General features: G+C 40.2%; 1 protein-coding gene across 1 annotated transcript in view; it reads left to right on the forward strand.

Moving 5' to 3' along the window:
• Nucleotides 1-273: 273 nt before the first annotated feature.
• OGA (O-GlcNAcase) overlaps nt 274-18,253 on the forward strand; it is a 31,279-nt gene continuing 13,299 nt past the window's right edge. Inside the window, exons 1-8 of the mRNA XM_037064097.1 lie at nt 274-879; nt 4,714-4,765; nt 5,693-5,790; nt 7,502-7,632; nt 8,826-8,997; nt 10,893-10,991; nt 15,647-15,931; nt 17,822-17,980. Coding sequence (XP_036919992.1) covers nt 681-879; nt 4,714-4,765; nt 5,693-5,790; nt 7,502-7,632; nt 8,826-8,997; nt 10,893-10,991; nt 15,647-15,931; nt 17,822-17,980 — 1,195 coding nt within the window. The 5' untranslated portion in view covers nt 274-680. The remainder of the gene's footprint in view (nt 880-4,713; nt 4,766-5,692; nt 5,791-7,501; nt 7,633-8,825; nt 8,998-10,892; nt 10,992-15,646; nt 15,932-17,821; nt 17,981-18,253) is intronic.

Below are 18,253 nucleotides of genomic sequence, written 5' to 3' on the forward strand. Positions count from 1 at the left end.
CTCTCTTTCTCATCTTCCCTACCCCCCTTTATCCCAATTGCCCCAACCCGCTGCAGCCTCCTCCCATACTCCCCTTCTTTGGGTCGGGTAATGGTCCGTCCCAGGGTGCCCGGCTCGTTCTGGAGGGTGGAGAATATGAATGGTACATCCTACTGTCTTCATCATCCTCTGCTTTTCGCGTCTCCTGGGTTCTACTTCCCCCTACCGAATGAGTTCAATAGGCTGGCCCAAAGAAGGAGGGGCGGGCGGGCTAAGGGGACCGGTCTGAGCCGGTCTCCGGCGCAGGCGCAGTGCGGATAAACAGGAAGCTGGCAGTAGAGGCAGCGGCAGGAGGGCTCCTGGGTTTTCGGAGGAGAAAATAGCGGAAGACTAAGATTGTAGGGAGGGTAACAGGGGCTAACTGAGAGCGAAAAAGAAGCTTTGGCCACCTGCTTCCAAGAAACGAGAGGTGCAGCTTCGTTCTCGGCTTAGGCTTCCGGCTCCCCAGCTAGGGCTGAGGCAGCGGCTGACAAAGGGCTCGCTCCGGTGCCGCCGCCCTTCTCATCCGGGCATTCAGGTCCCTGCGGAGTGGTGGGGGAAGGGCCGAGGGGGAAGGAAAGGAGCAGGAGGGGCGAGCTTTTGGAGCCGAGGCCCTCTCCAGGGCTCTGGGCCTGCGGCCGAGCGTACCGAGGCTGAGGAGGATGGTTCAGAAGGAGAGCCAGGCGGCGCTGGAGGAGCGGGAGAACGAGCTCAACGCCGGCCCTGCCGCCTCTGCTGGTGCATCGTTGGAGCCGCCGGCAACTCCAGCTCCCGGAGAAGACAACCCGACCGGGGCTGGAGGAGCAGCAGTGTCTGGGGCGGCAGGAGGGGCTCGGAGGTTCCTGTGCGGCGTGGTGGAAGGTGAGCGTCCCACTTCCCGCCTCGTCCCAGTACTAACAAGTTTTGTCCTCGTGCGGGGTGGCGGCGGTGCAGGGGGGGGTTGCTCTTAAAGGTTGTTACTCGATTGGATTTGAAATTTGACCTTGCTAACACGAGGCGAGAGGCGAGAAGGTGTGCAAGACTTCCTTCTTGTTCTTAAATGGCGTCGAATTCTCCTCTGGCAATTGCGCCTGACCCCACCCGCCTTGGGCTCAGAGCCCAGCGTTCTCCTGCGGAGGCGGCGTTAAGGAGCCTAGTGTTAGGTTGTTAGTGTAGTATGGATGCGTTTGTGCCCTGGGGTGTTTCTCCCTAGGGTGGTCTCTGTTTAAGTGGGAAAATGTGTATAGAGATGCTGTTGCCAGTTTGGGCGAAAACCTCACACAGTTGTGCTGCCTGTATTCTGGAGTGAAGAGAAGCACAGTGGGCCGGTAGTTGTACTAATTCCTCTTAGTTTAGGATTTTCGTTTTTGCTGCTCAGTCAACCCTGTCCCCCACCCTTTGAAGATTCATTTGCAGCCTAGAAAATTGCCCTTTGCCAACTACTGTGCTTTGCCTCTGAGGGAGGAAGTTTTGACTCTTTTATCAGATACGGAATTTTAATTTAGTGACTGCGGAAGAGGTTTAAAAAATGTCCTTGAGATCTCCCTCCCTTCCCATTTTCATTTAAGAGGGATGATGGGCTTTTTCAGTAGTTTGGGACAATGACCAGAAGATTGTATGACAATTTTTTTAAAGATTTTAATTTGTTTTTAAAGAGAGGGGAAGGGTGGGAGCAAGAGAGGGAGAGAAACAATGTATGGTTGCCTCTCACGTGCCTGCCTGACAAGTTGTTAATGTAATAGACAAGTATTTGGCTGTGTATTTTATGAAAGCATTAATCAGTTACATTGTTACTTTATATTGTTACTGTTTCTAGAGTACAACACGTATTTGAGTTTTCTGAAGTATTTTGGCTGATCCAGGGTTTCCTAGACGTCTGCTTTATTCTGTCCTGTATGTGATGGTATGCATAGGAGTAAAAATGTATAAAAATTTGTCTTTGTAAAAAAAACCAAAAGGGACCCTGGCTGGTGTGGCTTAGTGGATTGAGCTCCAGCCTGCAAACCGAAATCTCACAGGCCCGATTCCCAATCGGGGCCCGTGCTTGGTTTGCAGAGCCAGGTCTCTCCTGTTGGGGACGTTTGAGAGGCAACCAGTCCCTGTATCTCTCGCACATGGATGTTTTTCTCCTCCTTCTCTCCCCCTTCCCATTTTAATTTTAAAATCTTTTTTAAAATTAAAAAAAAGACAAAAAGATACGGAAAAGGAAAGAAGGTTGCCCTCTATGTTGAGAGCTTCAGCTTTTCAAATAGAGGAGCCATTTGAAAACTTTTTTCATCTCATGGCACACAAACCAATTACTAAAATTCTGTGGCACACCAAAAAATACATTTTTTGCTGGTCTGACAAAAGAAAATAGGTATAATTTTGATTCACACTGGATGGCTGTTGTGTTGGCTGTTGTCATTTTTTTACTTTGACAATCTAAGGGAAAAATCAGTGTTTCTGACTGAACACTCAGGTGTTGCATGTTTTAAAAATTCCTGCAGCACACTGTTTGAAAATCTTGAAAATCAAAATTTTTAGTTAGCATCAAGTATTCATTTGAAAGATGGGTGATGGTTATTGTATTTTAGATAGTTAAATCATAGTGGAGAATAGAATAATTTTCAGTAAGGAGTGAAACAGTTAAAAACTTGCAGAATTTAGAGGAAGACAATGGAAAACTTTGTATTTGACTGAAATGAAAGCTTATGAAAACGTGATTGCTTTGTGTGACTTATCTGTTGATATATTTGGGGGGTTTGTTTGAATGCAGGGGGATTGTAGGGGGAAAATCTGTTTTCTCATCAGAGATCTTGATGTGGAGGGGTGCTGGCAGATACAGCTGGCAGGAATGGACATCTTAGACTGGAGGGAGTCTAAGGAGGCTTGCCTTCAGTAAATATGGATAAGAGCTTCTTGTAGTTTGAAAAAGTTGGTTGGTTTTTAGGAATGGTATTGAAATAGAATTACTCAAAGAATAGAGTTGTCTCTTACACGTCGTGCTGTCCCTCCTTCATCCCATTCACAACAAATCCTGTCCCTCTCCCTCTTATGTTCCCTTGGTGGCTAAGTAACTGATTTCCCCCAGTATTTGTTAGTTGGCACCATTCCTAAACTGAATGAAGACAGAAATACTGTAGGTATTGCAGGATTCCTTTTTTGTTTGTTTTCCTTCCCTCCCAAACCTTTGTTGGTTTTTACCTTCTGTGTAACAGCACTGCTTCCTCTGTGGTGCTGTTGACTCAAAACCAACCTGACTCTCAAAGAGCAGGGGTAGGTTTTTAATTTTCAATTAAAACATTAGATGCTTAAAGAATGTTTTTTTATATTGAAATAACTTTGCAGGGATGTTTAATGCCTACCTCTTTGAGATAAAAATGATAATGCTCAGTGTTCTGGGAAAGCCTTAAAGTCTTATATAAAATTTACCTATTATTTTAGGCAAGATCACCTTAAGAGGGTGATCACCTGTAAGAGGGTAACATTGAATTGTCAATTGAAAATGCTCAGTTTCATATATTGGTATATAATGAATTTTTCTTTGGTCTGTTATTTTCCTTGTTTGTAGTACAGAGTAACCATCTTGTTTAGAGATTGGAACTTTATATACACTTCATAAATTTTGGTTTTAGGTTAGTCTCTTAGGTAGGTGTGTGTGCCTGCATGTGTAGCATTTAGTATTCAAAATGCAGATTTAACCATCTTCATGGTGCATCCCAGAGGTTGCCCTTATCTCTTGCAGATGATTAGACTATGAGAGGTAGAAAGGTTAGGTGAGTTGTAAACTGTGGAAAAGCATAGCAGTGAGTTCTAAACACCTGTTTGGTGCATACGCCACTGTGTGAGTCCTCAGTCTGCAGGTTTGCGTCCTGCAGAGTGCTTTGCGACCATGCCCCTCCCTCCCCCCACTGCTTTGGCCCCTTGGACACTGGAGCAAGTCACATTGAAGTTTCAATTCAGACGTTTGCTCAGGAATTGAGATTGCTTGAGAGCTTTCTGTTTGAGCCAGTTCAACTGTCGAATTTGTTGTGAATGTAGTTTGTGGGGTTTTGGGGATTTTATTATATCAGGAACTTTAAAAATGTAATCATAAAACTGGGTCAGTCACATTCTTTTCTAACTGTTGATTTTCCCCCCTGCCTTGTTTATCTTCTCTTCTCCTTTAAAAGCAGTTAAACTACCCTTCTAGGATGTAATTTTTATTAGTAGCCATTTTGGATTACTTTGCTTCCCTTTCCCCCATTGTAAGATTGAGATAATCTTTTTAAAATTATTTATTTATTTATTTTCAGAGGGGAAGGGAGGGAGAGAATCATCAATGTGTGGTTGCCTCTCGAATGCCCCCATACTGGGGACCTGGCCTGTAACCCAGGCATGTGCCCTGGCTGGGAATCTAATTGGTGACCCTTTGATTTGCAGGCTGTCAGTTAGTCCCCAAAGCTACACCAGCCAGGGTGTGTTTTCGAATAACTTTATCATATGAGTAATGTGTTCATGGTAGAAAAATCAGAAAATTTACTTAAGCATAAAGGGGATAAAAACCTCCCTATAATAGCACTATCCAAAGATACTTTAATGGTTTACTTACTAAAATGCCCTTCAGGTTTTGGTATATTGTGCATTTTTTTTTTACAAAATGGGATTATAGTGTATGTTTTGTAACCTGCTTTTCTCAAACAGTTTAACACATTTTGAAACTTGAAAATAATTTCATTCTTTTTTTGAATACAGGATTTTATGGAAGACCTTGGGTTATGGAACAGAGAAAAGAACTCTTTAGAAGGTAAATTTTTATTTTATGATGCAGAATCTCAAACCATTAACATATCCTTTTGTTTAAAGAAATATTAATAATAGGCCAGGTACAATTTGATGATTTTTTAGTTGCAAAAGTTGGTCTTTTACCTCCTCTTCACTTAAGCCATGGGTTTTTTAACTTTACTGGGGAAGCTGAATAGGTCTTGGGCTTTACCAGCCTTACCCAGAGTTGTGTGTGTGGGGGGGGTTCTCTTTTTCTTTTTTAATTATCACCTAGGGATATGTTAATTGGGTGTGTGTGTGTGTGTGAGAGAGAGAGAGAGAAGCAGAAACAGAAACATTCTGATGCAAGGTTGCCTCTCAAATCCCCATGCACTGAACCCTGAACCCTGAACCCAGGCTGGTGCCCAGACCTGGTATTGAACCTGCAACCCTTTAATGTATGGGATGATGCTTCAACCAACTGAGCCACCCAGACAGATCCAGAGTTGTGTTTTTTGTTTTAGGACTGTTTAATATGCTTTCTAAAAATATTCATTGTAGTATTTTTTACAGTTCCACTGGAGTACAAAAAGGTTAAAAGCTATTGCCCCAAAATATTATTATTCTTGGGCAATAATAATTGCTTCAAGCATCTTGAGATGCTTCAAGAAAAGGAAAAAATTGAGCCCCGGTTAGTGTGGCTCAGTGGATTGAATGCCTGCCTGTGAACCAGAGGGTTGGGAGTTTAATTCCCAGTCAGGGCACACGCTTGGGTTGTGGGCCAGGTCCCCAGTAGGGGACACGCAAGAGGCAACCACACATTGATATTTCTCTTCTCTTTCTGTCTTCTCCTCTCTCAAAATAAAAACATAAAATATTTTCTTTTTTAAAAAAGGAAAGGAAAAAAATTGAGGTTTATAGCCTATGCATGTTATCTGTTTATACATATGTAATTTTCTTTCCCCTTAAGGCTTCAGAAATGGGAATTAAATACATACTTGTATGCCCCCAAAGATGACTACAAACACAGGATGTTTTGGCGAGAGATGTATTCAGTGGAGGAAGCTGGTAATCTTTTTCTTTTAATCCATAGATTTTAGAATATGTGAAGAAAACAGCTATATTTTTAATATAGTGGTACAGGAATTTTGTTAAGTATTTTATTTTCACTTTGTGTGCAGTTTCCTTTTTTCTAGTTGGTAACTACATGAGTTAGTGTAGATTGAAAGAGTGGCACTAACAGTGCCCGGCCGTGGTGTGATTCATGGGCACATCGGTCTGTTCTGGGGCTGGGGCCAGGCCAGTGGGGCACCCACCTCAGGCGCAAATTTTGTGGGACTCAAAAATTGTGATAAATAATATTTTATGTCATTTTTAGGGGCCTGGGCTAGGAAGGGGGTAAAAGGCAGAAAACTATGCTTGAACAAAATAATATGCTCTAATTAAAATAATAAAACTCACAAAAAATTGGGATAAATAATATTTTATGTGGTTTTTACAACCTAACTTAATGCAAAACAAAAAAATTCCGTGAACAAAATACCAAATTTTTAAATAAAAGACAGGATCAGTGTTTTGATCCTTTTGCTTTAGGCTCAAGGATGTTTCTTCTTAACCACTTGATCACTCTTATTGGTCCCGCCTTTAAAAGGAAGACCTAACCCTAGTCCATGCCTGTCCTGAGGTGAAAGGACATCTTAAACTCTCCTTTGTATGTTCTTGTGTGGAGTTAGTTATGTGAAATTTGTAAGGAAGTAGTAAATCACAGAACCTCCTTGTAAATTAGACAAACGGTGCTTTTGCGGGGGGGACTTGAGTGCGTGGGGAGATGTTTTTGTACTTGGGATTTAATGATACACATGTAGCTAATGAGATGTTTGGTTACAGAGCCCAGCTGAGGCACCAAAGACAGAAAGTTTTCTTACATTATGCAGAAGCAGTTTTCTTACATTACTACTTCATATAATTTAAGTGTGTCTCCAACTTAGTTATTTTCTGGAGATGCTGGTAATGAACTTGAATGTGATCCATACTCAAAATAAAATACAGTCATCTCAGAATTTTGAGATGCCACTGAAACTTATCTGAAGATATATCCTGTTACGGAATAGTGTTTCAGTTTACTTAGGAAAACTGTCACATTTTAAAAACTTAAAATCTATTATGAATATTTTTCTGTCACTACAAAGATGAGGGGTCAGGATTGTTAAGGCCATCACCTAGCCCTGGTATTTAAGAAAAATCTCTCCTTTTGTTAAAGGGACTTATCTAAGAAAAAGAAGATAAAAAATATGAACAGTGAAAGGACAGCAAACTCACAGTTACTAACAATCACACCTAAAACAAAAGCAAACTAAGAGGACAGCTAGATCAGGAGGGGAACTGTAGAAATGCAGATCACAGGGAGGGTTAGCAGCAGGGGAGTGGGAGGAGGAGAAGGGGGGAGAAGGTACAGAGAATAAGTAGCATAGATGGTAGGTAGAAAATAGACAGGTGGATGGCAAGAATAGTAGGGGAAATATAGAATCTAAAGAACTTGTGACACATGGACATAAACTAAAGGGGGGAAATGGGACAACTGTAATGGCATAATCAATAAAATATATTTTAAAAAGAAAAAAATTTCTCCTTTTATTGTCACATTGAACATGACAATTTTGTGAAATTAAGGGACTTCCTTTCTTGACTGTGAATTGGAGAAAGTGACCTCTTCAATTGAAAAGTAAGGTTCTTTAAGTTTTCTGGGCTGCTTTCTAAAAATGTGGACTCTGTTCTTTAGAACAACTTATGACTCTCATCTCCGCTGCACGGGAATATGAGATAGAGTTCATCTATGCTATCTCACCCGGATTGGATATCACTTTTTCTAATCCCAAGGAAGTTTCTACATTGAAACGCAAACTGGATCAGGTAACTTCCTTAACTTTTTCGTTATTTTTTCCTAAATCAGTACCTGGAACTAAGTTTTCTGTGTTGTTTTTATGATGTTAAAAGGAGAGCAAATTCCTATTTTTTGTTTTTGTACCGATTTCTTACTTTAATGCTTTTGATAGAAGGATGTTTTCTGAAGTGACTTCACTGGAGGTACCAGTGCTTCTCAAACTCCATTTTGCATAAGAACTTCTTTAAAAGAATACTTAGAAGTACTTACAAGAGGGCCACCTAGTAGTCCCCATTCCCAGAGATTCTAACACTGGCTTGGGGTAGGGAGTTACTTCAGAGTCTAGGTGATTCTGTGCTAAGTGGTCCATACCCACATTTTGAGAAACTGTATACTATTGGGTACTTGACTGAATTTAAGACTGAGGTTATAGAAAAAAATCATTTTACCTGTTAGACAGCAATTCCCTCAGTTGCATGGACAAGAAATTTAGTTTGGAAATTATTAGTTTCCCAAGGCGAGAAGAAAAATGGAGGAGATAAACATGTAAGCTGTTGGTGAACCAGATTGAATTCTAAATTCTACTTATCCTAAAAGCTACACAACTTTTTCTGTAAATTTTTAGATATATATGTTTGCTAATATATAGATACGTATGTATTTTTATTAGGCAAAGTTTTATGTTATTTGTGGCATTAAAATGGCTAGTAAAAACTTAAGGTAGTTAAATTTCCATGAATAAGCTTTTAAGAGGTTATTTTCCTATTTGATAAAATTCTCCTGTGGTACTCTTTCTGAATCATGGCCTAGTTAAAGTTTGTGTGAAGAGCAATTAATTAGGATCATTGTGTCTTTTGGGACTAGAACAGATCTGGATTTTTCATGTCATGATTTTATTTATTCATGTTTTTGTATTTTTTCTGACTGGTCTTTTATAATTAGCAGCTAAGGTGCTAGGTAGGCCATAGTGTTTAGTAGAACTTTCGTTGGAACATATTGGCACATTGCATTCAACCCCAAATGAAAAAAGTGGGCCCCCAAACTGTCTAGCTTTTTAACATAGAAAATGTAAAAACGGTAGGTTTGGCTTTGAACATCTTACTGAGGGAAATATTTGACTTTTAAATACAAGTATTAGGTATATGCTTTGATGTTTGGAACCCTGTATTTTTTATTCTAAGATGAGCTGGTAAGGCCTCTTGTTTCTTTCTTTCTTTCCTAGGTTTCTCAGTTTGGATGCAGGTCATTTGCCTTGCTTTTTGATGATATTGACCATAATATGTGTGCAGCAGACAAAGAGGTGTTCAGTTCTTTTGCTCATGCCCAGGTCTCCATCACAAATGAAATTTATCAGTACCTAGGAGAACCAGAAACTTTCCTCTTCTGTCCCACAGGTATTGTATATAATACCTTTATCTATTCTTGAAATTCAGGGTCCAACACAAATAATGACCCTTTTTAATTTCTTTTTTATTCCAGAATTATAAGCATGCAATTCTGTAACATAACAATGTCACATCCTAGCACACCATGTAACGTTTTATGTAAAATGTTCTAATTAAAACTATAAATTTTTACACCCTCTATTACTACCTTACCATGCTCACTCAAGCGGGCATTATTTCTGCCAAATCCTGTGCAATAACTTTCAAAGGACTATGTATGGGCTTTATTGTGTCGTCTTCTCTCTCTTAGGTCTGTAAAGGTAGGAATTCTTTCTCTAGAAGATGTTTCTCAAGGTCTTGAACTGGAGAAATTTAGGGCCTAATAAATGACAACTGAATAGGCAGAAGATTTTATGTATTTCTTAATACTGGAAGTACAGCAGTCCCCTATCATTTATGTTTCGATCTCTGCAGTTTCAGTAACCTGTGGTGAGCCACGGTTAAAAATAGGATATGTTACCCACCTGCTGGCAACCCAGCTGTCCAGCTGTGGGGGGATGGCAGCGCTGCTGGTCAGCTGGTCCTCGTTTTACTTAATAGTGGCCCCAGGCCCCCAGCTGGGAGTGTGTGAGAGGCGCAAAGATCAATGTATCTCTCACACATTGATGTTTCTTTCTGTTTCTCCCTCCCTTTCTCTCTAAAAGTAAATAAAATCTAAAAAAAAAAAAGCCCAGAGTACAAGTGTAGTGATGCTGGCAGTTCAGATATAAGGAAGAGAAGGGATAAAATGCTTCCCTTAAGTGAAAAAGTGAGTGCAGTACAATGAGATTATCTCGAAAGACCATATTCACACTTATTACAGTTGATTGTGACAGTTATTCTTTATTATTAGTTGTTAGTCTGTTACTGTGCCTGATTCATAAGTTAAACTTTATCATGGGTGTGTAGGGTTCGGTACCATCGAGGTTTTAGGCATCCACTGGGGGTCTTGGAACACATACCCTGGCAGACAAGGGGGAGCTGCTGTATTATGAACATTATCAAATGAAAATTAGGAAAAAACAAATTTCCATAGCTTTTAATTTAATCACTTTTTCATCTCCTCTCACTTTTTTTCTGCCCACACATCTCTCTCCTTTCTCGCTCTTCCCATTGCCAATTGGGTTCTTTCTGTTCAGAAGTTAGCATAAAAAGCTTAACATTTCTTTCCTTTGTTCTCCCCTTCCTCCTTCCTTCCCTCCCTCATTCCTTCCATTGAAAATGTTTTAGTCTCTTTTAGTTTCTTCTCAAAATTCAGCTTTAAGAACTTTTCCCAAGAATTGACTTTTTATTTAGGAAGACATAAATCCTAAGAAATTTTAGACAACTTGTTTAACTTCATGTGCATGTCTGTCTCAAGTATTGTGAGCCATGGACCTTATCTTGGTGGCCTGCTGTTACATGAGTATTCAAATGATATTCAATAAGATTCCTTAATTCAGTATAGATTATTATTTAGTTGCAGTTGAATACTAATAGCCGTAGGGGTAATGTTGCGATCGTTGTTACAATATGAGGTCAGTCTATTTGGCCTCTGATTGTAACTCAAGACATATAGGCAATTCAGAATTATGTAGAAAAGGCTAAATTTTTAAATTATTTGTTTAGTAAACTTGAATTTCTAGTGATCATAGGATTGATCTGTACTACTGTTAGAGGAAGAATATCGGATTTTATGAACTTGAAAAAATTTTTTTAAATGAATCAATGGTTAAATGAACTTCCCACCTAAGTTTACTTCCTTTGGAGCATGATATGGAGGCCTTTTATTATTTGAATGAAAAGAATTTAGAATTGGTAGAAATTTTTTTCCTCATTGAAAAACTCATGACCATTTTCACTTCTACTTTCCTCCCTGCACTCAGAATACTGTGGCACTTTCTGTTACCCAAACGTGTCTCAGTCTCCTTATCTGAGGACTGTGGGTGAAAAGCTTCTGCCTGGAATTGATGTACTTTGGACAGGTAAGTCTTTATGATTTATACAGTGAAACTTCAGGACCTAGAGAAGTTGGTTCTTTTGGTTAATTGGATACTTTAAAAAACTGATCCCTTTTTAAATACTTTAAAAAATAAAGTATTTATTTTTTAAATACTTTAAAAAACCAGGAAAACGTAATTAAAATTTTTTTTCTTGGTTCTGGCTGGATAGTTTAGTTGTTTGGAGTGTTGTCCTGTACTCCAAGGTTGTGAGTTCAGTCCCTGGTCATATATGCACATGTAAAAATCAACCAAGGAATGCATAAATAAGTGGAACAATGCAAATAAATGTTTCTCTCTCCTTTCCTCTCTCAATAAATAAGTACATAAGTAAAATTTAAAATTTTATTTTACAAAATATACATTTTCATTTAGTATTAAAAAACATCTTTGAGGATTTCTGGTGAACCTAAATGTTATTTACTGATAAATAATACATTTATTGGTAACCGGGCTAAAGGGTATTAATCCCAGCCCTAGAAGACTGTTCTGTTTTATAAAATGAAAGCTGTCATGCTAGACTGACAGCTAGTAATCAGCAAGCTGTATTAGCTTTTAAGAATTAAGGTTAGAAACTGTTCCAGGATTTAGGTTAATTGAGGTTTGTCTAATTAAGTGTATACTGTATTATAACGAAAAATGAAATTGTTCACATACAGACATACTTATTTTTAAATATATTTTATTGATTATGCCATTACAGTTGTCTCATTTCCCCCCTTCATTCCCCTCCACCATGCACACCCCTCCCCCACCCACATTCCCTTTTAGTTCATGTTCGTGTGTTGTAAGTTCTTTAGTTTCTACATTTCTCATACGACTCTTGCCCTCCCCCTGTCTATTTTCTACCTACTGTCTATGCTACTTACTCTCTGTACCTTCTCCCCGCCCCCCCCCACACACACTCCCCTGTTGCTAACCTTCCATGTGATCTCCATTTCTGTGGCTCTGCTCCTGTTTTAGGTGTCTGCCTTGTTTGCTTTTGTTTTAAGTGTGGTTAACAACTGTGAGTTTGCTGTCCTTTCACTGTTCATATTTTTTATCATCTTCTTCTTAAGTCCCTTTAACATTTCATATAATAAGGGCTTGGTGATGATGAACTCCTTGAATTTGACCTTATCTGAGAAGCACTTTATCTGCCCTTCCATTCTAAATGAAAGTTTTGCTGGATAGAGCAATCTTGGATGTAGATCTTGGCATTTCACGACTTGGAATACTTTCCAGCCCCTTCTTGCCTGTAAGGTCTCTTTTGAGAAATCCGCTGACAATCTGATGGGAACGCCTTTGTAGGTGACTGTCCCCTTATCTCTTGCTGCTTCTAGGATTCTCTCCTTCATTTTAATCTTGGCTAATGTAATTATGATGTGCCTTGGTGTGTTCCTTCTTGGGTCCAACTTCTTGGGGACTCTCTGAGCTTCCTGGATTTCCTGGAAGTCTATTTCCTTTGCTAGATTGGGGAAGTTCTTCTTTATTATTTGTTCACATAACTTTTCTACTTGTTGCTGTTCCTCTTACCCTTCTGGTACCCCTATGATTCAGATCTTGGAACATTTAAAAATGTCCTGGAGGTTCCTAAGCCTCTCCTCATTTGTCTGAATTCTTGTTTCTTCATTCTTTTTTGTTCGGTTTTTGCTTTCTTGTCCACTCCACTCATTTGAGTCCCAGTTTTCTTTCTGTCACTATTGGTTCCCTGTGCATTTTCCTTCATTTCACTTAGTGTAGCCTTCATTTTTTTTTACCTAATTTGTGACCAAAGTCAACCAGTTCTGTGAGCATCCTGACCCACCAGTGTTTTTAACTGTACACCTGATAGGTGGGCTATCTCTTGGTTGCGTAAAAGCATTGGCACTAGGTCTTTGATTTGTTCTTCTGTTTGAGCCAAATTTTTTGAAGTATATTTTATTGATTATACCATTACAGTTGTTCTATTCCCCCCCTTCAATCCCCTCCACCCCACCCTCCCTCCCCCACCATTCTCCCCCCCTTAGTTTATAACCACGTGTCTCAAGTTCTTTGGATTCTATATTTCCCCCACTATTCTCGCCCTCCCCCCTATCTATTTTCTACCTACTGTCTATGCTATTTTCTGTGCCTTCTCCCCCCTTCTCCTCCTCCCACCCCCCTGTTTCTAACCCTCCATGTGTTCTTTATTTCTATGGTTCCACTCCTGATCTAGCTGTCCTCTTAGTTTGCTTTTGTTTTAGGTGTGATTGTTAATAACTGTGTTTGCTGTCCTTTCACTGTTAATATTTGTCATCTTCATTTTCTTATATAAGTCCCTTTAGCATTTCATATAATATAAGGGCTTGGTGCTGATGAAGTCCTTGAACTTGACCTTATCTGAGAAGCACTTTATCTGTCCTTCCATTCTAAATGAAAGTTTTGCTGGATAAAGCAATCTTGGCTGTAGGTCTTTGGATTTCATGACCTGGAATACTTCTTTCCAGCCCCTTCTTGCCTGTAAGGTCTCTTTTGAGAAATCAGCTGACAGTCTGATGGGTACTCCTTTGTAGGTGACTGTCCCCTTATCCCTTGATGCTTCTAGGATTCTCTCCTTCATTTTAGTCTTGGCTAATGTAATTATGATGTGCCTTGGTGTGTTCCTTCTTGGGTCCAACTTCTTTGGCACTCTCTGAGCTTCCTGGATTTCCTGGAAGTCTATTTCCTTTGCCAGACTGGGGAAGTTCTCCTTTATTATTTGTTCAAATAAGTGTTCCACTCGTGGCTGTTTCTTTCCCCCTTCTGGTACCCCTATAATCCGGATGTTGGAACGTTTAAAGATGTCCTGGAGGTTCCTAAGCCTCTCCTCATTTTTTTGAATTCTCATTTCTTCATTCCTTTCTGGTGGGATGTTTTGTTCTTCCTTCTGGTCCATTCCATTGATTTGTGTCCCCGTTTCCTTTCCATCACTATTGGTTTCCTGTGCATCTCCCTTCATTTCAATTAGTTTAGCCTTCATATGTTCCTCTAATTTGTGACTATAATCTACCAGTTCTGTGAGCATCCTGATGAATAGTGTCCTGAATTGTGCTTCTGAGAGGCTGGCAATTTCTCGGTCGCTTAGAGTTATTGGCTCTGGGACTTTGAGTTCTTCTTGCGCCATCTTTCGGGTTGTTCGTGCCTGTCCCATAGCAGGATCAGAGCCCTAAAGTGTTCACTAGAACAGGGCAACTAAGTCTCTGGGTTGTGACGCTGTATGTGGGGGCGGGGTCAAAGAGGGACTATGGCGTCCTGTCCGCCGCCTGCTGCCACGGCCCTCACCGGTGCAGCAGTTGCTGCCGTCACCGGGCCCATGCGTTTAGTCCCACTGCATGTGAGTGTGCCACCGCCGTCAGCCCTCGCCCCCTGGGGCCTGCGTGGTCTGTCTCACTGTGCGCGAATATGCGCCCGCGGTCTGCCCCGCACCCCAACTGGTTCCCGTCTGCCTGCGCACCTGGGTCGGGGGCCCTGTCCTGCCTGACCCTGCCCGCTGCTGGCTCCGCCCCTCTTACCGTCCCCATTGAACGGTTAGATGTAGTCGGACTTCTGTATAATTCAATTTTCTGTCCTTTGGTTGTGCCTTTGTTTCTCCAAATCTTTGTTGTATTCAGACTTGGTTGTGGGAGAAGGCACAGTGTTTCCACCTATGCCTCCGTCTTGGCGGAAGTCCCTGAGCCATATTTTTTTTGTCAGGTCGTGCCTGTTACGAATGAGGGGTGGAGGCTTAGGTGTTCAGCAGGGCGGGGCAACCCAGTCTCTGGGTTGTGATGCTGTATGTGGGGGTGGGGTCAGAGAGGGAGCAATGGCTCTTGCTCCGCTTTCATATTTCAGTCCCCTCTGCTGCTTCCTACAAGCAAATTGGGCCCTTCTGGGGCTGGTTCCAAGATGGGTGGGCTGTGTATGTAGGACCCTGTGGGTCTCTCTAAGGAACTCTCCTGTGAGGCTGGGAGTCTCTCCCAGCACCTCAACCCCTGAAAGTTTTTTCAGTTGGTGCTTTTAGGCTTTATTTCCCGGCTCTGGGGCCCTGGGTTGTGTGGTCTGTCACACTGCCCGTTTTTGCCTAGTTCATCTGCGCCTGAATGTGTGTCCTTGGTCAGCCAGCTGCTTTGCGTGCCTCACTGGGTTGGGTCTGCTCTGTTCTTTCCCGTTCCCAGGTCTAACAACACTGCTTTTTCCTCTTGCGACCCCTGTCTGCTAACTCCACCCCTCCTACCGGTCTGGATGAATGGTTGTCAGACTTCAGTACAGTTCAGTTATCTGTCTGTTCTGGTTGTGTTTTTGTTTCTAAATCTCTGTTGTCCTTGATTTTGGTTGTGTGAGGAGGCATAATGTTTCCACTTACGCCTCCATCATGGCCAGAAGTATATAAACATTTTTTTTTATATAAACATGTTTCTTATTAAGGTAATGGTTTGAGGAAGCTTGCCCAAACCTTAAATATTTATACCTTTTGACTAATTTTGTTTCTAGAAACCTGGAGAAATACTGGGGTGTGGGGATGAATAAAACTGAATTTAAAAAAAACATGTTGCCATGTTGCTTTTAAAAGAAAAATTGTTAGAAAGTATACATATAACAAAATGCAGTAAAATATCGTATGCAGTGTGTTTTGAAAAACCATGTATGAGGGTCTTTTAACAAAAGGTGGTCATTATTTCTAGGTCCCAAAGTCGTTTCTAAAGAAATTCCAGTAGAGTCCATCGAAGAGGTTTCTAAGATTATTAAGAGAGCTCCAGTAATCTGGGATAACATTCATGCTAATGATTATGATCAGAAGAGACTATTTCTGGGCCCATACAAAGGAAGGTCCACAGAACTCATCCCACGGTTAAAAGGAGTCCTGACTAACCCAAATTGCGAATTCGAAGCCAACTACGTTGCTATCCACACTCTTGCCACCTGGTACAAGTCCAACATGAATGGAGTGAGAAAAGATGTAGTGATGAGTAAGTAGACTGCTTAACCCTTGATCTCAGGAGAGCTGGGTTTACCTGAGGGCATTGGCAGATAAGTGTTTCTTCATAACCACAATTTAAGAGTTTTTTTTTTTTTTTTTAAGATGTGTTGTTCAGTCCTACGAATGTGATGTGTACATGTAAATATATGGTAGAAGGGCTGAGTGACTTTCAACAGATTACTTAATAACAACCTCTTGGTTTTTGGTTTCTAAAATGGGTCTTAGCCTTTGCGAGTACTGGACTGACTGGTCTTCTAGTGTTAATGTTATCTCTAGAATTCTGATTCATTTTGTGTTTTCAGGTGGTTTTTATTCAATGGGATTTTGTAGACGAGTTATTCCTTCCTACCTGAGGTTTTTCACTTATCATTTAGATTCAGCTTACATTTATGGAACATGTTCTCATTTTTTAAATATTGGCTTACTGAATTTTTATTTATAAAAATAAATAAAAATTTCTAATTGATTTTCAGCTAAGAGCATGCTGACTGGTTTTTATTAACATTTAAACACCTATTGTGTGGCAAGTGCATATTCCTCCTGGGCAATAAGGATGCCAGGAATAAAATATTCCCTCCTTTCGAAGAATGCAGTCTGGTGTTATATAAAGCATATAGGCATTTGTGCTATATGTAATAAGTACAGAGATAATTATCTACAAAGTGAGTAGGAACACGAGGGACTGATTATTTCTGATAAGCGTATTGGTGGTAAGAAACGATTGTATAGAGGAAGGAATACTTAAACTGTGTCAAAGTATTAGTAAAGATTCTTGGGCATTAAAGGGTGGGTGGACAGGAGGTGAAAACACTGGATACTGAAAATTTGAAGTAATTTGAATTTTAAGTCATTTGGGCATATTGAAATGTCACAGTGTGATGATGCTTGGTACTAGTTTTATATTCTTATTTTCAGAATTACTTATCAGTGTGACGGTGGTTAGTAAGGTCATGTAGGTTTCAAGTGTACATTTCCATGAAACATGAACCGTATATTACACTGTGTGCCTACCCGTAGTAAAATCATCCCATCACCATGTTTTTGGTGTATAGTGTGTTCTGTTTCTCAGTTCTGTACCCCTGCTTCCAATTCTGTTTATTGAACAGATGCCTCCCTTTAAAACTCAATCGCTGTTACCTTTCCTCTCCCTAATAAAATACCCACAAAATTAGAGATACAATCTCCATGCCCTCTATATTCATGGCACTTAGTTCCTGTCTCTTTTAAGGCAGGGCATTTTGAGATGAAGCATTTTGAGAAGTAGTAGACATTAGCCAAACTGGACCATGTACAGGGAAATAAGGGGGATAGCTAAGAATAAGAGGGTTTTGAATATCAACCTAGAGTTCATACTTAATTTTCTCTGTCACTGCCTTCGTTCAGAGTTTCATTATTTGCATATTATCTTTGCTCCTGTGTGGGCTTTCTAATTGATTTTACTCTTTCTCCCCAATGCATTTATTTATTTGCCCATTTTTAAATAATTATTTGCCCATTAAGTTACCCCTGAGAGGTAGGGAATATTTTCATTATGGACAGCATAGTGTGTAACCTCGTATTCTCAATAATTGGTATTCATTGGACATTTATGAATGACTTTTCCAGTAATTCTAAAATTAGTGTTTTTCATTTGGGGGACTTTACATTTACCAGTATATTCACCTGACTATTCAAAGTGAAGTTGTTCAGTGAAGTGTCTTGGTAGCGGTTGCATTTTTCTGTTGTTCTTGTTTCAGTTCTTTGCTTTACTCAGTGTACCATAACAACCAGTGTTTTGCATTTGTCCCCCATCACTTTCAGGAGGCTTTTAAATCAAAACTGTTTTCATGCTCTTTCTTTCTCTCTCTCTCTCTCTCTTTTTTTTTTTTTTTTTTTGCAGCTGACAGTGAAGACAGTACTGTATCAATCCAAATAAAGTTAGAAAATGAAGGCAGTGATGAAGATATTGAAACTGATGTGCTTTATAGTCCACAGATGGCTCTAAAGTTAGCTCTGACGGAATGGTTGCAGGAATTCGGCGTGCCTCATCAGTACAGTAGTGAGTGTGGCCATTCTTTGTTAAGGGGTTGGACCATGTGGTTTGAGTCAGAAAGAACATTTTCGATGTGCCTTGCCATAGACCCACCAAGCAAAATGGTTAGGGATCTAGAGAAAAGTAAGGTTTTTAGAATCTTTCTTTCAGTCTTAAATAGCTTTTATCTTGATGGAATGCTAATTTGTTTGAAGTGTGTTTATTTTGATAGTTGTTTAACTTTTTAAGTACTGCACTGATTTTCAAAAGAGGCGATAGTATGTGTTAGAATGTTTAGGG

Source organism: Sturnira hondurensis, unplaced genomic scaffold, assembly GCF_014824575.4.
Source record: "Sturnira hondurensis isolate 20B ecotype Veracruz unplaced genomic scaffold, ASM1482457v3 Scaffold0014854, whole genome shotgun sequence".
Taxonomy (NCBI): Eukaryota; Metazoa; Chordata; class Mammalia; order Chiroptera; family Phyllostomidae; genus Sturnira; species Sturnira hondurensis.